The 21,002-nt window shown below is 40.3% G+C and overlaps 1 protein-coding gene across 19 annotated transcripts in view; it reads left to right on the top strand.

Moving 5' to 3' along the window:
• Positions 1-18,869, top strand: part of MAGI1 (membrane associated guanylate kinase, WW and PDZ domain containing 1) — a 677,305-nt gene extending 658,436 nt beyond the window's left edge. For 10 of the 19 annotated variants that reach the window (XM_030923822.1, XM_030923713.1, XM_030923639.1 and 7 more), the window contains 5 exons: positions 7,213-7,306; positions 7,436-7,496; positions 8,557-8,700; positions 11,055-11,193; positions 15,276-18,869. In XM_030923822.1, coding sequence (XP_030779682.1) covers positions 7,213-7,306; positions 7,436-7,496; positions 8,557-8,700; positions 11,055-11,193; positions 15,276-16,030 — 1,193 coding nt within the window. In that variant the 3' untranslated portion in view covers positions 16,031-18,869. Of the gene's footprint in view, positions 1-7,212; positions 7,307-7,435; positions 7,497-8,556; positions 8,701-11,054; positions 12,036-13,234; positions 13,324-15,275 lie in introns of those variants that run through there. The other 9 variants (XM_030924084.1, XM_030924052.1, XM_030924237.1 and 6 more) reach the window with 2 other exon arrangements.
• The last annotated feature ends 2,133 nt before the right edge of the window (positions 18,870-21,002 follow it).

The following is a 21,002-nucleotide window of genomic DNA, read 5'->3' as shown; positions in this document are numbered from 1 at the left end:
AGCAAGAGAAGTAGAATTGGAAGTGGAGCCTGAAGATGTGACTAAATTGCCATAATCTCATGATAAAACTTGAACAGACGAGGAGTTGCTTCTTATGGATGAACAAAGAAAATGGTTTCTTGAGATGGAATCTACTGGTAAAGGTGTTGTGAACTTTGTTGAAATGACAACAAAGGGTTTCGATTATTACATCAACTTAGTTAATAAAGCAGTGGCAGAGTCTGAGAGGATTGACTCCAATTTTTTAAAAAAAAGTTCTACTGAGGGTAAAATGCTATCAAACAGCAACACGCTGCAGAGAAATCTTTCGTTAAAGGAAGAGCCCTGTGATGTGGCAAACTTCATTGTTGTCTTATTTTAAGAGGTTGCCACAGCTACCCAACCTTCAGCAACCACCACCCTGATCAATCAGCAGGCATCAACATCAAGGCAAGACCCTCCATCAGCAAAAAAAGATTACAACTCACTGAAGGCTCAGATAATCATTAATAGCATTTTTTAGCAATAAAGTATTTTGAAATTAAGGTATGTAATTTTTTTAAACATAATGCTATTGCACACTTAATAGACTATAGTATAGTGTAAACATAAATTTTATATGCACTGGAAAACCAAAGAATTTGCATGACTCACTTTACTGGAATACCTGCTTTTTTATTGCCATGATCTGGAACTGAACCCATGGTATCTCCAAGGTATGCTTTGTGTATGAATTTAGACACATTTATCTACATGCCATGGAAAGATATCAAACAGACTAACCCAAAAGAACAGGACCCAGGGATTGATTTTCTGGGTTTATAATTGGTCCATCTTATTGTGGGAATGAGAATGTCCAAAACAGGAAGGAAAGAAAGTACTCCCCAAGTGAAGAGCTTAGAAAAAGAATATGAAGTCAGTAAAGACATAAATACTCAGAAGTGACTTATTCTACAGTGTAGATAGTAGATGTTGACTTAATGAGATACACAGCTCGGTGCAATGGCACATGCCTGTAATCCCAGCACTTTGGGAGGCTGAGGCAAGAGGATCACTTGAGCTCAGGAGTTCCAGACCAGCCTTGGCAACATTTTTATAGTAGTAGAGACATTGTCTCTACTAAAAATTCAAAACAATTAGCTAGGAGAGGTGGCTTGCACCAGTAGTCCAACTATTTGGGGCAGGGGACAGGAGGCGCTAAGGCAGGTGGGTGGCTGGAGTCCAGGAGGTTGAGGTCGAGCTTCAGTGAGCCCTGATCATGCCACTGCACTCCAGTCTGGATGACAGAGTGAGACCCTGTCTCAGAACAAACAAAATAAAATATCCCAGAAAAAAAACTTTTAAGCCTGAACACCAAAAATTATCATGCAGGGTGGATTATCCAATAACATTGGCATTATGAAGGCAATTTTAAAATTTAAATACATAGGAAATATAAAATTCACATAGATATCTTGTGCTACCTTGGTTAGAAACAAGTAAACATAAAACTGGTACAAGATAGTTGAGGATTGATATTTTTTATGGCAGTACATGTTCTGCTGAGCATGTGATTTCATCCAAGATGTTTCAGAAATTTGGTTGATATGATAATAAACCTCTTCTCTAGTTACTTTGTAAGTGCCAGAAGCCAGGTAAAGGGAATCAAGTCTGGCAAAGGATGAATATTTGATGCTCTTTTTTTTTTTTTTTTTTTGGGGGGACGGAGTCTCGCTCTGTCGCCCAGGCTGGAGTGCAGTGGCACGATCTCGGCTCACTGCAAGCTCTGCCTCCCGGATTCACGGTGATGCTCATATTTTAAGTGGGTCTGAGAAACAGCATCTTGGAAATTAGAGTTGAAGCAGGGAAGTTAGATTTCTCAAAAGATGTGGGAGATCCAAGAGGATTTTGCAAACCCCTAGAAGACAAAGGTGACCATTACAGTTCAGTGAAGAGATAATCACGCTGGGTCCACTTCCTTTCTGTGAAAGTGTGTTGGACATAGTTGATTCCAAGGTACAATGGAGGTGCCGATGCCTCAGGTCTCCTTCAGATCTTTTACTCTAATATTTACTTCATCAAGTGGCCATTTGTTTCATGATATCTACAAGGAGACTGAAGGCCTTAACTCAGAGTAGTTTCTGAGCTCTTAGAAATCTATCACATCTGCAGCCAGGCATGGTAGCTCCCGCCTGTAATCCCAGCACGTTGGGAGGCCAAGGTGGCTACATTGCCTGAGCTCAGGAGTTCAAGACCAGCCCAGGCAACATGGTGAAACCCTGTCTCTACTAAAATACAAAAAATTAGCCAGGCATGGTGGCACATGCCTGTTGTCCCAGCTACTCAGGAGGCTGAGGCACAAGAATTGCTTGAAACCAGGAGGTGGAGGTTGCAGTGAGTCAAGATCGTACCACTGCCCACTCCAGGCTGGGCAACAGTGAGACTGTCTTCAGAGAAAAAAAAAAAGAATCCATCACATCTGGGATACTATTCTTGAAACCCCAGGAGGCCCTTTGAAAAGATGCTGTGTCATTTGTGCAGTGCTTGAGTCTACTCTGAGTCCATTTCCCTGTCTAGTTCATGCTACCTAATTCTTTGTTCTTGTCATCTGTCGCCTCATTCTTTCTCCAGTTTCACTTATCTCAGTCTTTAGTTTCCCTCACTCTGCTTCCCACATTTCTCTCTAACTTTTCCAACAAAACCTCCAAAACATGATTCCTCTTTCCTTGGCATTATTGAATGTTAGAAGGTCTGGCAGGAGTGTTTTCACAGCCTTGGTCAGGCCAAGGTTTGGGGAGTCCTCACCTTTGCTAATTTGATTCTCTTTGGGACCAGGGTGGACAATGGGGGAGGGCAGAACCTTTTCTCCTGTGAGATTGGGCAAGGGATGAATGAATAAATACACAATGGCAGTACAGAAGGGCCCAGAGAATAGCTGAACATACTGAATCTGAACTTGAAATCTAAGAAGTCAAACATTTGCATTGTATGGAGATGCCCCATAGAGTAGGAGAGAGACTTTAATCAGACAAGGACAGACACTTACTGAGCCAGGTAACATGGAATCATCAAATTGAATCAAGTTCAACATGAAAATCTTTAGGAGCTTAAAAATGCTTTATTTGAATAATGGTCCTAAATTTGCACTTCAGATCACTCTGATTCAAAGTATTTGCTTGTGTAGGAGGTAGAGCTTGGCAACATATAGTTATTGCCATTTCCTTGGCAAAGGCATTAGAATAGTAAAAAGTCTCCCAAAACTTTTCAAATATTTATGGGATTCAAATTTTCCTGTGCTGCCCGTAGATATTTATTACATACGTGTTTATCCAGTAAAATATTTATGACAGGAATGATTGTATCCGTTGTTGATTTGCTTGGCTTTCAATGTGGATTCCATAAGGGGAGGCTAAGGATATTAACATGGGAACAAGGTTAGAATTGTAATCGCTTGTCACAGATAGATAGGTTGAAACCCAAGATGGAAGCTGCTGTCGGAAGAGTAAGTGCCGAGATTTGGAATAGTCCCTGGACAGGGCTGTGAGAGCTAGGGTTTGCTTCTCTTGATACATGACTGCTATGGAAAGTGTAGTAATCTCCATTTTCACTCCTCTGGGAGAGCTAAAGTAGGTGTAAACACTGTTTAATAAAGGATGTTGGGTACTTTCTGGAATTTGTCATAAAAGTACCTAATCTGTCCACGTGCCTTGCAGTTTTAAAAGTCGAATACATTGACACCTCTTTCTAATACTGTTGCTGGAGGGCAGGGAGACTCATACTCTTGTTACAGGCCCATCTTTTATATTTCTTTCTACCATAAGTGGCCAATTTTGCTTTGGGATAAAGCTCTTTTATAATGGACTCATCTCTGCATTTTAAATAGCTAGAGAGCATTTCAGCAAATATAATCCTGGTGTAATTCCAAATGAAGAATTAAAAGTTCACTAAAACAAGTATAATTTTATTGATAGTATAAAAACATCCTGGAAATCTAGGGTATACCTAATATTATTTTGGTGCTGCTCTGAAGATGGTTTATAAAATCTAGCCGTCAAAGCAGGATATTTCATGTTTTAATTCATCTATGATACTGCTTGGTGAAGTTGATAGTATTTATACAGTAAAATAAAATTATTTCTTATTTGAAAGGAATGTTCCAGTTGGATGTGATTTCCTTGATACCAGCACATAATTCCTATATAAACCAAAAACTAAAAGTTCACTGTCAGGCAGGTCCTGGGTTTCATTCCCAGTATCTCCACCTGCTGCCTGAGTGACCTTAGACATATTACCTACCTTTTCTATACCCCAGTGTCTTCATTTGTAAACTGGGGCCATAATTATACCCATTTTATTGAGTGGTGAGAGTTAAATGAAGTAATATGTGTGGTAATGGACTTAGCACAGTGCTTGGCACATTTAAATGATCATTGAATGATGGTAGTTCATAGATTAAGATAAATAACAAATGAGGAAAATTCAGCAAGCTTAATTCGACATTTGCATGTTAAATGTTAATTTTACCATGCTTAAAATTATACTTCAACCCAAAAAAGAGTTTCACAGACTACAGATGAGGAAAAAAATAGCAAATAAAGGATAGGAATAAAAATAATAAAGGAATTCTGTGTGTTGGGTGATGATCTCATGAAATCATGAAAGCAGCAGAAAAATAAAAATAGTTTGAGAATGGAATCTGATCTGCTTAGAAAACTCTGGCTACCAACAACACACAAGAACTCTAAAGAGGAACCTCCGTACAATTCAATAATTATAATCACTTTGATTACAAGGAGACATTGTTTTTAGTATCCTGATTATGATTTCCCCATGGCCTGAACAACCTGGTGATTTCTGAGAGTCTCCATAAAATTAATTGCAATGAGCAATATGAAGTTTGCTAAAAGACCAATACATGTGTTTATGAAAGTTCTGGAGAGTCACAGTGATGGCTATACAGCTTGTTTGTCCTGTTTAGTGACACAGTGAGCATACTTTATGAAATATCACTGATTCATCACTTTGGTTCTGCTGGTTAACTTCCCTCAACTGGGAGTCATATGAAGGAGCTAGCATTCCTCCAAAAGCTATGAAAATAATTTTCTGTTATAATAGCAGTCATTAAAATATACCAACAATATGCTTTTAACATTGTGACAATAATAAATACATGGTACTAAAAATATGCTTATCACTTCTGAGCAGTTTTTGTGTGCCAGGGACTATTCCAAACAATCTTCATGGATCATCTTTACCCCAATTTCCTTAGATAATTTTCTTATTTCCAACGTGCAGACGAGAAAACTGAGGCACTGAGAATTTGAGTAACTTTGCTTAAGTCCCATCCAGGAAACTGAAGAGCCTAGAATGCAAAGTCAGATAAGACAGTCTGATTCCAGAATCTGACCTAGTCACCATTGTGCTAAACTGTCTCCCAGCAAGCCTGAGAAACACCACCTCCCCAGCTTGGACGGTCATAGACTTATTGGTGTAGTAAAGACTCAGAGGAGTGCATAGGAAATGATTTGGTAAAACAGATTGTGGGAAACATTGTCCCAAAACATGAATGGGATTCACCTAGCAATTCATTTGATTGAGTTATTTTCTTCTTCTTCTTGTGCCTTAGCATAATGGGCTTTTATGGCTGCAGTATATTAACTGTTGAAATCATATTTCAACTTTCTCATTTTGCAGAGAGTTTAAATAACTTATACAAGGTCTCAGTAATAAAATTAGTAGCTGTAATAAATGTGTACTGAGTGCTTATTGTATGTCAGTCACAGAGCTTAAACATTGCATATACTTTTATCCATGAGAAGGGAATTATGGTCATCACCTCCTTTTAACAGATGAGAAAAATAAGGCACACAGCTAATGAGCAGAAAAAAAAAAAGTTGATTTGATCCCAGGTCTGAATCTCAAGCCCACGCTTTTAACCACTACGTATCATGAAAATAACAGGAAACCAGACCAAAGCTGAGTAAGATCCTTGGGAAATGTAAATGGAAGATAGACCACAGATAGTTGGGATTTGTGGGATGTCTTTTGTTCCAGAACTGCAGTGGAAAGATATATATTCCAAGTATCTCAGTTTGGAATAGTTAACGTATTTTCCCATATACTAGTTAAATCTGATGGGAAGATACATGTATTCAGCAAACATGAAAGTGCCTACTATAAGCCATAGGTCTCCTGGTAACTTCTAGGCTTAATGGTTCACTGAATTAAATGGCCATGCACAGGTGAATCTTATAGTGGAAACTAACACCACATTTAGCATTTTCTTTATTAGAAAATATATGGCAAGTTTCAGTCAACCTACAATTAAATATTAAAAATACAACTTGCTCATAGTTGGTTGCTACTTGCCTTGATCTTAATGAAGAAATTATTAGTAAAGAACATATAGCTATCACTATAGGAATGATTATATTTTAGTACGTGCATGTTCGTGTGCAGTCTGTAGTTGCACTTAAGAGAGTTTTTGGATTCAAAATCTCCAGACTTCTGGAGATAATGAAGTTGCTTGTGAATGTGATTAGTGGAGAAGAAGGTCAACTTATATAGGGATATAATCATATTCATTTCATGGAGGTGGCTTCATGATTTGTATAACTTATATTTACAAACTCTGGCTCTGACTAATGCAGATTTTAAAATTGACTTTTCATGAGTGATACCAAACAAGATCTGTCAAGAGTTCCATTATTTTCAGTTGTGCTTTATTAAAAGCAATGGGAAAGAAAGTAGATATTATATGTGTGTTTAACAAGATGTTAGTACACTTCTGATTTTAATATTCACTTGAGAAAATCAAGCAGACCCACTAAATATTGCTGATAAATTGCAGGAAATGTTGGCAGAGACATTTATTATCAGCCTTTAAAGTTCTGGGAGAGAATTGTGCTGTAATGCAGCACTTTGATGGGATTGCCTTTTTGCAGTGGCAGGGGAGGAGTGAGAAACACCTACCTTGGCTAGAATTTTAGAGCAGTGTTTTCTTTGGCAAACTGCGTTTTACTTGTGGAGGTGTCTGTTTGGGAGGAGGGTCATGGGGACATGCATAACCCACATCAGAGAAGATCTTAAAATGGTTTGTAAACTCCTAATTATCTAGAAATTCAAGTCAGACTGTTTGAAATGGGGACAGAGAAGTCACACTTGTTATTCAGATACAGGGCTTCTGCACACCTCCTGGCTGGAGGATGTCTTCTCTGGAGCCTTCATTTCTTTATGCTCTGTCCCTCTTTGCAGAGTCCTCGAATGCCACCTTGCTGACCAATGCAGAGAAGATCGCCACCATCACTACCACACACACCCCTTCTCAGCAAGGGACCCAGGAGACAAGGTCAGACATGGCTTTGGTTTCCTTTGTTAAAGGGGGAAAAAGTAACTCCCAGCATGACAATATATGTCCTTGATTCTTTCTCAGTTTCCTAATGGGTTGCTCTTGTATTTGTTTCTCTCACTTCGGCAGGAATACCACCAAACCAAAGCAGGAATCTCAGTTTGAGTTCAAAGCACCCCAGGCAACACAGGTGAGCACCATTTCTCTTTTTTCTCTATACTTTGCACATTTCCTTCCAACTTTCTCAAGCTATTTTTATGGGGTATTTTTTGAAGCACCTTTAATTTAAAAGAAATAACCTTTTGTGAGGTGATTTACCAAATATATACTTACATTTGATTTTCTAGGAAATAACATTTTATTTTGCTACCTTGAAATATTCCTAGATAGCCTTTTCTAGGGGAAAAAAAATGAAAAGCAGTAATTGTCACAAGGATCGGCAGTTAGAGAAAGCAAAGCAGCCAATATCTACTCATAGTTTTCATAAACATGCTTCTGCCCAGAAAATGTCTTTTTGATAAGGTGTTTTTCAGGCTTGGGAATTTAAGGTGAGATCCGTAGAGCAAAATACCTGTCTTTAGGATGGCAAGGGAGAGGGTGAAAATAATAGCAGGTAAAACAAATTTGAGGAACTTTGGGTGATGCAAAATTAAACAGATTCCCTTTTTTTCTTTTGTTTTGTTTTTTAATTAAGACACAGGGGTCTCACTATGCTGCTCAGGCTAGACTGAAACTCCTGGGCTCAAGCAATCCTCCTGTCTCAGCCTCCTGAGTAGCTGGTATTACAAGTGTCCGACTGGGTTCCTCCTTTACTGGTTGCCTGGGGGCTTTCGGTTGTCCCTTCGTAATTTTCCTTGACCAGGATTTGGAGAGGTTTTGTTGGTATCCTCATGATGGGCACAGTCAGCATTTATTGGACACAGGTCAGGTTGGCTGGGCATCCAGCAGCCAGGTGACTGGTATCATGTAATGAGGAATTGTCCTCCCCCAAATGCAAATCATGGCCTCACTGATTAAATTTTAATCCACATATGTTACATTAAATACACACATGCATTTAGACATGCTCATAAATGTTTTCAAATTCTGGATCTCTGACTTCTGAGATTAATGAGGATGAATCAAGATGATTAATAAACAAGAGTCACCAAGATGGGGATAGAGGTTGTGCCTTTTTGCCAAGAATGTTTGGGAAGACTCCTATGGATATTAATTCTCCTAGAATGATTGCATTTAATTTCTTTAAATAGGAGCAAGATTTTTACACTGTGGAACTGGAAAGAGGAGCCAAGGGATTTGGCTTTAGCCTTCGAGGAGGCCGAGAGTATAACATGGACCTCTATGTTCTGCGCTTAGCAGAGGACGGTCCTGCAGAGAGGTGTGGAAAGATGAGGGTAAGTGGAGAGAGGAGTCTGGGGTAGGTGCAAATAAACCATCTGCAGTGAATTCTTGTCATATATTGTTAGAGTGTTAACGTTCATAAGGATTACATTTTCTATAGCTTTCATGATTCTCTTAAATGCATGACTCCTACCCTACCAAATATTTTTCCCTAAAGCACAATTATAGCTGCTAAAGTTAGGCGAACACTTCCAACTCTTTGGGGTTGATATAGGGAATAAGGGATTTAAATTACTTATAAACATATTAAAGTAGATATTTTTCAGAGCCTATTTCTATAGTTCTTGTGCTTAATGTCATGGGGCAGGCACATCACTTGACAGGAATCCTGGGGCACCCTGGGATGCTTAGAGAGCAAGAAAGTCATGTGGCCCTGTAGATTCTGGACAGTGAGGTCTACTCATCCTCTAGCTGGCTACCAGTGGTCTTACCTTAGGCTCAGAGAGAGCAAGTCTACTCTCTGTCTTAGCAAAGAGCCAGGGCTCTGCGGCATGAATATTCAGAGTTGCTCTGTAGTAAGAGCTACAAATTTTAAATACATAAATGCCAAAAGTCCACTCTGCTCTGTTTCGCTAATATCTGTTACTGTAGATGAATGTGCTGTTCTCCTGAGCAGATTAGATAATTAAGAAAACATAAATCATCTACTCATAGATAGGTCACATAGATTGGGACTTGCCCATGGAGAGCCATTTACAACAAATTAAAAGAAATCAAGACAGTCAGGCCAGGAAAGGAAAAAAAGTGAATGCAGTTGAGCCTCAGCAGAAAAAGGGAAAAACTGATTAAGGATGAGGATCATAACACTTGCACTGAAGCCACAATCTTGATGTTTAAGTTTCTTCAGAGTGAATTTTTTAACATTTAAAATTGAGAAGGTAGAGCATGAATGTATTTTACGAAAATGGTATGTAGTAAAAATACAGTGTCCAGGGTCAAACAGTATACCAGTTTCTCTCATATCCTATTTTTTGCATGTACATATACTAGGGAAGATACATGGTGGTATATATTTCTTTTGTTTGAATTTCAGACATAAGGAATTTATTTTCCCTTGCCTTTTAATCACTTAAAAATGTTTTTGATCAAGTGAAATATTATTCTGCTATTTTATATAATGGCATATAGTTTACAAGACAGGTTTACATGTATTACCTGATTTGATGCCAGCAGCTTAGTGGGCGTGGGTGTTGTTACCAGCCTCTTCTACAAGTAAGAAAGTAAACTCCAGGCCAGGTGCGGTGGCTCACGCCTGTAATCCCAGCACTTTGGGAGGCCGAGGTGGGTGGATCATGAGGTTAGGAGATCGAGACCATCCTGGCTAACACGGTGAAACCCTGTCTCTACTAAAAAACAAAAAAATGCAAAAAATTAGCCAGGCGTGGTGGCAGGCACCTGTAGTCCCAGCTACTCGGGAGGCTGAGGCAGGAGAATGGCGTGAACCCGGGAGGCGGAGCTTGCAGTGAGCCGAGATCGCGCCACTGCACTCCAGCCTGGGCGATTGAGCAAGACTCCATCTCAAAAAAAAAAAAAGGAAAGTAAACTCCAGAAAGTTAAGTACTGGGAACAAATCAGTTACCAAATGATAGGATTCAAATTAAAGACTGTAGACTTGAAAGCCAGTGCTATTTCTCTTCTTTTTAGAATATAAGCTCTATTTGAGTGGGGATCTGCCCTGTCTTATTTATTCTTTAATTCCAGTGCCTAGAACAGTGACTGACGCAAAGTGAATGCTGCATTCAATGTATCAGTCAGGATTATGGTCTCATCTGAAGTCTCACCTGGGGAAGGATTTGCTTTTTAAACTCACTCACGTGGCTGTTACCAGGATTCAGTGCCTTATAAGGCAGTCCCTCATTTCATTATCATGGGACTCCAGAGGATGGCTCATAACATGCATCAGGGCAAACAAGTGAGAGAAGAAAAGAGACAAATGACATTTTATGACCTAATCTTTGAACTGATATCATGTTTGCTATATTCTGTTTATTAGAAGCAAGTCACTTGATCCAGCTCACATTCAAAGGCAGGGGGAGATTACACAGATTGTGAATGCAAGGAGGCAGAAATCATGGGAGCCTTCCTAAAAGCTCCCTCCCCAATCACTAACATGCCCTTACTGCTTTTTTTTCCCCCTTTATCATGTAATTCGGCATACATGTAGGTTTCTAATTTTCTTAATTGTCTTTCCCTCTTTAGAATATAATCTCCATGAGGGCAGGGATTTCTGTTTGTTTTTGTCACTGCCACATCCAAAGCAGTAGATGTTCTGCCACATGCTCAATAAATATTTGGTGAATCCATACATGAATTTTAAAACTCACCTAGTTTTCTTTTGCTCTGACAGATTGGTGATGAAATTTTAGAGATCAATGGTGAGACCACCAAAAACATGAAGCATTCTCGAGCTATAGAACTGATTAAGAATGGTGGCCGCAGAGTTCGTCTGTTTCTGAAGCGGGGAGACGGCTCAGTACCAGAATATGGTGGGTCAAACTATGAAAACATTCCTTCCTTCCCTGGCATGACTCCATGAATTTGTCTCCAGAACGGCAGCAGGAAAGTCTTTTTTGTTTCCCCTATTCACCAGTGTCTTACCAGCCTCTCGCACCATGTGATTATTTGCCTCGCTTGTTCTGAAATCTCTACACATTTCATCCTTTTGCTTGCTTATGTGGACTGGGGCATGGCCTAAGACAAGATCTTTATAGCCCCCTTTCTGATAATCAGAGAGAACATTTTGTCTAGTCCGACCGAGAGCGAAGGAATGTTTGTTTGAACTGTGCCAAACTGTTCCTCAGATCCAATTGTTAGCACAAAATGACTATATACTCCTTTTAAGAAGCAGGAAAGCAGGTTTCCTGAGTGATATGTTGAGGCACAATTATTTTTTCCCTTTTGGTTACTTGGTGTCTTTATTTAAGAGGCATGAAATTTTGAGAGATTTGGGGGCTCTGCTCACCTCCTTTATGCTCTGTATACAACAGTTCTCCATCCCCCAACCGGTCTCTTACCCCAAATCAGACCAACTGAGCCCACTACTATCAAACAAACAAACAAAAACTGTTAATATATTAGCCATAATGTTTTTAAATGATAAAGGATGAAATAAATTCCCAGTGCTCATCATGAGGGAAACATGTGATTATACCTTTCCTATGAGGAAAGCCAGGTTATACATAGAGTTCCTTTGTCATATCTTTAGACTTGATTTGAGTAGACAGTAATGATCTTTACATAGCTTAGTGTTCTGATGGCAAAATATTGTATATGATAATAATTATGTCCTATTTATTTGAGATTTGTGTTTAAAATTAAAAAAAAAAAAAAAAAAAAAAAAAAAAAAGAAGCTATGCCCTAGATGTAGGGCTTTTTTTCCCAACCAAAGGTCTACAAAAGTTTCTATAGAAACTGTGATTGAATGGTCCCCATATACGTTGGTCCCCTTTATTAGGGATTTATCTATTATCACCCTCTTTTCTGAAAGTCATTCTGCACAATTCTCAGTTGCATTTTGGACTTGATATGTTTAATTCAGATGCAGCTCAAGGAGAAGGGTAGCTCTTTGGAGGGCCAGCCTTCCCAGGTGTTGGACATTTGTACAGGTGCAAAATACGAGGGTTCCGAGGTGCAGGGGGAGGGTGGGTATTAGACAAGGCCCCATAGACATGGCCAACCACAGGGGAAGTATTTTGACAACATTAAGATGCCGTGGCTGTGCACTGTACTAAACTTCTGACCATTAGGTGTGTTGATACCACTGAAACTGTGTAACATTGTCTCCCTTTTCTGTCTTCCCTATGCTTCTGTTGGATGTGATATTTCATTTGAGAGTCATCGTCAGTAACCTGTGTACCTTCTCAAAACCTATGTCTGTTGCACTGAGGATGAAAATCCAACACTAACAAATGTTCTTTGGGCTAAAAATAAAGATCACTGAAATACATGGTTTTCCAAGAAGGGTTGAACCTGCCAGGGTTGTGCTACTGTAATGTCTCCATGCGTCACTTGGACTAAATCTCTCTAATTCCATTGATTAGAGTCACAAATGGGTTATAATATGTTAAGTTCCAATATTTTTCTGACCTGATTGGAACCTGCTTCTCTGTGAGGCTATTTTTGTAATGAGTTTTTTGTACTTAATTTAACTGCCGCGGTCTTTGGTGGGGGTGGGAAGGGATTTTGTTCTTTTGTTGTTTATTGTTAATGCTCTCCTATGCCAGTCTGTCATTGTTCCAGTTGTTTGAAAAAAACAAAACAAAAAAGGATGCATTCATTGTCTGGGTTCTCAAGTCACCTTATGGCTGTCTAAAAATGTCATGTTCCGATTGCGGTCTCTGCAGCCTTATTTGAGTGTTGCCTTAGACTGTCTGACTGGACAAATAAACTCTCTTTGCCCTATGTTAACAAATGCAGATTTTTTTTTCTTTCCTCTGTGTTATAGGGAATCTAAATGTTCAACTTTTTCTCTTTCTCTCTTTCTCTTTCTCTCTGACTGTTCTTGGTGCTGGGCCCTCCCTTCCACAGCGATGATACCTCCTAATATCGCTGCATGTATGAGAAATGAAAAGCTCGGGGAGGCTTGCTTCTACCTTATGGGCCATAATCAAACTACGGTTTGTAGCTCAATCAATACTAGGTGTTTCTGTGCTGTGGCCTAATTTCCTCATTGCTTCTGCTTAGCTCTGTTTTGATATGTTTGGCAATTCATTCTGAGCACCCTGCGTTCTTTGAATTGTAAGTACAATGCTGACCCTGTTGAAGTGTTGCCCTCCCTTGTCTTAAAAGTAGGCATAAGAATCCAGTGGTGATCCAAGTACCTTCGTGTATCCAAGTCTTCAAATGACCTTTGTTAAGAACCTGTTTTTTGTTCATTCTTGTAGCCAACCCAGCATTTAGAAAGAATGAACTTTGTATCATGGAGCCCTGTATCATAGGGCTTTGCTAGATGGGAAGATGAGATTTCCTGCTTGGTCAGGTATCTCTTAGCAAACTACAGTCCCTGGGCCCCATCCTGTCCATAGCCTGTTTTTGTAAGTAAAGTTTTATTGACACATAGCCACGCCCATTACTTTTGTGTTGCCTGTGTTTTTATACTACAGTGGCAGAGCTGAATAGTTGTAACAGAGATGGTGTGGCCCAAAACACCCAAATTATTTACTATTGCCCTTTAGAAAAAGTTGGCTGACCCCTGCGTTTGGCTTTTCACTTGCTTTTGTTAAAAACCCACTCTAGGTTTTGGGAAGTTGTCATAAAACAGGTTAATTACTAAATATTGACCTTGTTGGCTCATGAAAGATCCTTAAAGGGCCCCAGTGACCCCTTAGTCTCTGACTGTCATACGAGTCTGCCCTCCAGACTGCAGCACCTTGTTTCAGGTGCTTTGCTTGGAATCGTGTCATGTGGATGACTTGTTGGGTTTTGTTGCAACAAAGCATCCCAGCTTTGAAAAGAGCTCTCCTCAATTCAGGACACTGCCTAAAACATTTGCACTGTCATTTCAAATATTGAATAATGATAAATAGGGGCCATTATGGGCTGCCCTGCTTTTAAACATATAGAAACCTTGATGTTATAGGAAGCAGCCCAGTGACTCCAAGCTCTTAGATGTCATTATGACTACCTCCCATATCATAAAGAAAAAGTGCCTCTAAACTGAAAATTTTATCTGACCTCCATCCAGTCTCAAATGTGTACCTAGCAGCTTCTCTTCCCCTCCCTTTTATTCTCTTCCCCTCCCTTTTATCTATCAGAAAACACCTTTTAAAAACAGTTCCTTATTTTTTAATGTATGCAAAAGTAGAGAAAGTAGTTGAATAATACAGATAGAACAGTTTAATGGGCCTTTGTGTACATATCCCATTTGCCAGTCATCAACATCTGGCCAGCATGTTGCCTCTGTAATCCCCTTTGCCTGCTAGGTAGCCTGGATTTTTTTTTTTGAATAGAAGTATACTTTTGCATATGGTAAAATGCATAAATCCTAAATATATAGTGCAGTAGATTTTTTCACTTCTGTATGCACCCATTTAATCACCACCCAGATAAGATGTAGATGATTCCTGCCCTACTCCAGAAAGCTTCCCAGGTGCCCCTTCAGATCAATACCCTAAATTATTTTTAAGTAAATCAAAACAAGTATTCTTTAAAGCAAAGAATATTTTCTTGGGGGTGGGAAAGGGGTGGGCGCAGGGGAGAAGGGTTGGGGGGTGAGAAAGGAAGAACAAGGGATAGCTACAGAGGAAATTTTGATGCCTCTAGACAGACTATTTGGATTGTGCCTTTAAAGACTAAATCATGACTGATTTTTGTCAGTTCTTTAATGATCTATGTCTCGGGTATGGAGAACATTCAGTCAGCTAGACGTTGAAAGCCACAAGTACTAGTTTTTAACCCTAACTACGTGCAGTTATCCTTAAATTAACAAGATTCAGTTGGCTTTGAGTCTGACTGCTTTAACAGTTGTTTGCTTGTTGTGACTAATGAGGTCTCCAGTGTGGGTGGGAGCGGGGACAGGAGCCGAGGGACCCTCGTACCCAACTGTTGCTCTCGTTTATTTTCCTGGCAGACCCCAGCAGCGACCGCCACGGCCCCCCAACCGGTCCACAAGGTGTTCCGGAAGTGAGGGCCGGGCCCGACCGCCGGCAGCATCCGTCATTGGAGTCCAGTTACCCACCCGATCTTCACAAATCATCACCACATGGGGAAAAGCGGGCACACGCAAGGGATCCGAAAGGCAGCAGAGAGTATAGCAGACAACCCAATGAACACCACACCTGGAATGGGACTTCGAGGAAACCCGACAGCGGGGCATGCCGACCCAAGGACCGGGCGCCGGAGGGACGGAAGGACGCGCAGGCCGAGCGCGCGGCAGCCGCCAACGGCCCCAAGAGGCGGTCCCCAGAGAAGCGGAGGGAGGGCACCCGCAGCGCCGACAACACTTTGGAGAGGAGGGAGAAGCACGAGAAGAGACGAGACGTCTCTCCGGAGCGGAGGCGAGAGCGGTCACCCACCCGCAGGAGAGACGGCTCCCCCAGCCGGCGGAGACGGTCTCTGGAGAGACTCCTGGAGCAGAGGAGGTCCCCCGAGCGCAGGAGAGGGGGCTCGCCCGAGCGCAGGGCCAAGTCCACCGACCGGAGGCGCGCGCGCTCCCCCGAGCGCAGGAGAGAGCGGTCCCTGGACAAAAGGAACAGAGAGGACAGAGCCAGCCACCGAGAAAGGGAAGAGGGAAATCTGAAACAGGATGCCGGCAGAAGTTCCAGACATCCCACGGAGCAGAGAAGGCGAGCTTACAAAGAATGTAGCACCGACCTCAGTATCTGAGACGCTGAGTCACATTCCAACCTTTACCGTGTCAAAGGTTCTAAGAGGAAAGTCACAAACGTGAAATTATTTAGTTTCTTACCTAATGAAGCATCTGACACCTGATGATCCTATGAATAACAACAAACATTTTATGCATTTGAAATCTTATAATAAAAAATATATATGAAAAGTATTGTGCCTGATGTATCATATTAAAGAAAGTATTTTTAAATGCATACTTTTTTGGAAATTATTTGCCAAATGCTGGCCCAAAGGGATATAAATTTTGTTTCTACGTAACCTGTAGAATCGTCAAGAATTGTTCCCGTTTTTGAGCAATCTTTTTCTCTCCTGGTTAAATGGGGCTGTTGATCATTTTCTCTAAGTAAGGGAATTTATTGATTAAGTTTAATTAATTTGATATAGACTGTTATGTAGTGATATAGTGCTATACTGTAGTCGGCAGTTTTTCTTAAAAGCAAAGAACAAAAAGGCAAAGTTTTATTTGTAAAAGCTGAGGACCCTTTGGGATGGATTAGGTTTGCCGATCCTAAAAGTAAGCAAACTGTATGACAAGACTACTACTGCAAATGAAGGATATTTATAGCTAAACTGCGTAGCACAAAGACGTTTTATGTTGTGAGTTATAGTTGGTTCAGAAAACAGTTTGTACTCTCCCTGGCCCAGGAAGGCACAGAGACAAAAATGTCGGCCATCTTTACCCAAATACAACCCAAGCACAGATAGTCAGGTTCGTGAGCATCTCCAGCATCTAATTAAATCTCATTGAAGGCAATGCCATCACAGCTTTGCTGAATTACTACAAGGAACAGACAACAAGCATCTTTCATGCTGTCTTGTCTGATCGGAGGCTGAATAGTAGATGGAACGGGGGACAGTGTGCCTGGTGTGAGGAAGACGTAAGATCCCCAATTTGGAAAGCATGCCCCTCCCCCTTTTAGTATAAGCCCATACTTGCCCTTGGCCAAATTGGGGAGGAGGGAATGAGCCTTGGTGGAAGGAACCTCTCTGTTGATATTTAAAGAAGTGGGGGCTGTGGGTATTCATAGAAATGCCAATTTCACTTTGAAACCATAGTCCAAGTCTCTAGGTTGGTAGAAGAGAAAGGAAGTGGTCCCAGTTGTTCTAGATCAGGTTGGGAAACTTCTGCCTCATGACTCTGTCCTTTGAGTCCTTTGGACAGCAGCACAAAACATAACAATTTTTATTTTTAAACAGACCCATTCTTTTTGACCCCACAGGAGCTGTGGTTGGGTCGGCCGTAGCCCCGGGATGTGGTTTAAGTGGATTACTGCCTAGCTGAGCCAAAATGTTTGCTTGTACCTGTTGGACCACTACAGCAAACCGCTGCTTACAGTGCATTGTGTATTTCCGTAGTACTGTTTTGCATTTTCCATACAGACAGAAAACTTTGCAAGTCAATCACTGTTGTTCCCATGGTACTGTAAGAAAAAAAAAAAAAGGAAAAAGAAAAAAAAAGAAAACCAGCCAATCATTGCGTGTACAGAGCTAAAAATTGTAATTAATAGAGCCTGTTGGGAAAAAAAAGAAAACAGCTGTTGCCTTTTTTCTTGTATAAAAGAGAATTTATGACAAAATTTAGCTGTAAGGAATGTGATATGTGTTTATATTTCTGAATATGGAACAAATTGATTCATGGGGATATATTTTAATGTAAACTAAATCAGGTATGTAAAGTTGTTTTAAAATGGGAGACTATATAAGTAATTCTCTAGAGCTTTAGTTGGTTTGAATATCATCATTTCCTCCATGGTGAGCCTGCTTGTGAATTATTAAGCACTTGTTTGCATTCTCTGTTCTTCACTCATTTATTTCTTGCCGTGTGCTATGGACTTAATGCTCTTTCTGTATTGATGAAAAGCAGTATGTGGGCCAATCTTTTTATAAAACACTATGCATATATAAATATTACATTGTTCATAGCTTTATTTGACTTATGGGTTTATACATAACATTAGAATGAGTAGCTATAGTTGTGTGGACATTTATAAAACAAGTTCCTTTCCTGGAACAGACACAATATACGTTCTGTAGCTAAAAAGGAGAAAAAGTCTGTGAATGCTATTTTTATTATTAAAGTTTTCCATACAAAGCATACATTGAGCTGTAGTAAGGCTGAGGAAGAGTACAACTGAATAATGATGTTCTTTTTCATCAAGTTCCTAAGAGCCGACTTGGAGATTTTATTCCCAAGGCTCCACTGCTAGGATTCTTCTCACTAGTTCTAACAAAATCTGTGATGTTAAATGACTGATGCTCTCAATTGTGGTCCAGAGTTTTAAGTAAATGAAATCAAGGTGGATTTTGGGAATATATCCTGAAGTTAACATCTTGATGTCCTTCTTGTTGTAAGATGATTTTTGACATTTTAAAATCTATGTGCTACCCACCTGGGCTTGTCTCAATCCGTGGACTTTTTGGTGTGGCAGTTTCACCTGAATTCCACACATCAGATTTGTTTGGAAATATTGTACTGTACAGGGACTATGCATTAAGCAGAAAGATATAGTTTTCTTTGAACTACTGTAACCTTAAATTGGAAACTGATTCTTGTGAGCCTACTTTCCTTAATCCTGCCCTCCCTCACTTAATGTAAATGTCTTGATGAGAGATGATGGATGAGTATTTTGTATGATGAAATCAAATGATTTAGGAATTTGTCTCCCTCCATTACACAGTTGATGCCTGAAAGAATGTTGGGGGGGGGGGGGAGGACTCAACACCCTAATTGTATTTTTTAAGTTTCTTTTGTGAAAGATTTTTTAATGCATTTTTACTGTAAAAATACATGGAAATGTATGCATTCCACAATCACTATTGCTTCTGGATTGCTATCTTCCTTGTCTCTATGTTGTCTCAAATGTATCAGGGTCAAGTAATCAATTGAGGGCCCCTGACTCCAACTTGATGAAATGCCATTATGTTGAAAGAGCAAGACCTACGCCGTTGCAATAGCATAGTGCCTTGCTACTCGAAGTGTTGTCTGTGGACCAGCTGCTTCATCATCACTGAGGAGCTTGTTAGAAATGCAGATTCTCAGCCCTACTCCAGTCAGAATGTGCATTTAATAAAATCCTCAGCTATGCTGCATGCACATGAAAGTTTAAACAGCACAGCACAGTATAGCATAGAACCCTGGTAATAAACCCTGCCAAGCTAAGAGCTTCATCACTTCTGGTGTGATTGTTGGGCACATTCCTTAACCTCCCCTGAAGACTCCATTTCCTCATCTATAAAGGGACATACTTCACAGAGCTAAGAATAGATGCACATCTTTGGCAATCATTAGAGTCCTCAGTAAATGACACAATTTTTTTTTTTTTTTTTTTTTGAGGAAGATTTCTGCATGACAATGATTACTCCTTTTCTCATCCTGGCTTATTTTTCCAAGAAAAAAAAAACATTTTTTTTTTTTTTTTGAGACAGGGTCTCACTCTGTTGCCCAGGCTGGAGTGCAGTGGCATGATCGCAGCTCACTGCAGCCTCAACCTCCCAGGTTCAAGTGATCCTCCCTGCTCAACTTCCCGAGTAAATGGAACTAGAGGGGCGTGCCACCATGCCCAAATGATTTTTGGTATTTTTATAGAGATGGGGTTTTGCCCTTTTGCCCAGGCTGGTCACAAACACCTGGGCTCAAGCAATCTGCCCAACTCAGCCTCCCAAAGAGCTGGAATTACAGGCATGAGCCACTGTACCCATAAGAAAAAAAAATTTTCTCCCTCTATTAAAATGGGGAGGAAGGCCTTTTAATTATAAGCAGTATGGTATATACTATTCAACAAAATACTACACTTCTACACTTACCATTGCTGAGGAATATGAAACCAAAATGCTGTGCTGTGAAAACTGAGACAAAGTCAGCTCTAAGTCCAACTTCAGGAGGTAGATATGTGTGTGGAATTAGACATACTCCCAAGTCACACTAGATACAAAAGTTAACCATTCACAAGTGACCTAACATGCATGTGGGTGAATCAGGTAGTTTTGAATAACTTTGCAGTTTCCTTCACACAGTTTTTGGGTTGTTCCTTTCTATGACTTAGCGTTTGGGGTTTTCCTCCAGAACCTAACCTCCTGGGCATTCGAAAAGCATTTTGTTGAATAGTAGGCCTTCCTCCAATCCGTCTCCTTTGCTGTATTTTGTCACCAAGATGGTAATTATGAACTCTGCTCATTCCCTAGTATCTCCTTTATTAAAGATGGCATCTCAGAGTGGTCCCTGGCTTAACCAACAGTTGAAGCTGTTTGTAAAGCCCTTATATCATGCAAGTTCTTGGCCTGCCATAAATAGCCACACCAAATGTGCAGAGACTCAATTATGCCGTCAGGATTTTTCCAGCTGGTGGGCAGTCCGAGACCACCTGTGGTGGCCTGCATTAATCGTAAAAGGAAAAGCCCTTTCAAGTTCCTCCAGGTGATTTCTCCTATGAGGCAACACCATCAGCATCGTGGATGTTTAGCACAGTAAGATCCAAGTACTTTGGCAATAGACATCGTTAGAAGCTTATGTGAAGGGAAATGCCCTCTCCGACATAATTATTTGGGGTGTTTTTTGCAGGAGTAGATCTTCTGTGAAAAATTTTTGACTACTTCCACCCACCCCCAAGTGATGTTTTTATGCATTGTGGTCATTGTTATTGTCAGGGACAAGAGGAGTGTGGCTTTACTTCTATTAGTGTAGATATTAGGTGTCCAGTGGATCCAAAGCACAAGATCTCTTTGCAAGTACATGTATTTAAGCAAACTAGTGATAACTGTTGAATTATACAGTAAATACTCAAGTATTGCACCCAACTGCTACCCTTGACTGCATCAGCTTTCCACCTAACTGAAAAGTCTTTATTGTCTTGTCCCTGGAGGGAATAAAGGCATGGTCTTCACAGCTGAGAGCTCTAAACACCACTCCATTAAGTACTGTACTTTATCCTAAATTCTCTTTGGTCTCATA

This window comes from Rhinopithecus roxellana, chromosome 1, assembly GCF_007565055.1.
Source record: "Rhinopithecus roxellana isolate Shanxi Qingling chromosome 1, ASM756505v1, whole genome shotgun sequence".
In the NCBI taxonomy this organism is placed as follows: Eukaryota; Metazoa; Chordata; class Mammalia; order Primates; family Cercopithecidae; genus Rhinopithecus; species Rhinopithecus roxellana.
Note: the sequence above shows the minus strand (reverse complement) of the source record. Positions and strands in the feature narration are given on the sequence as shown.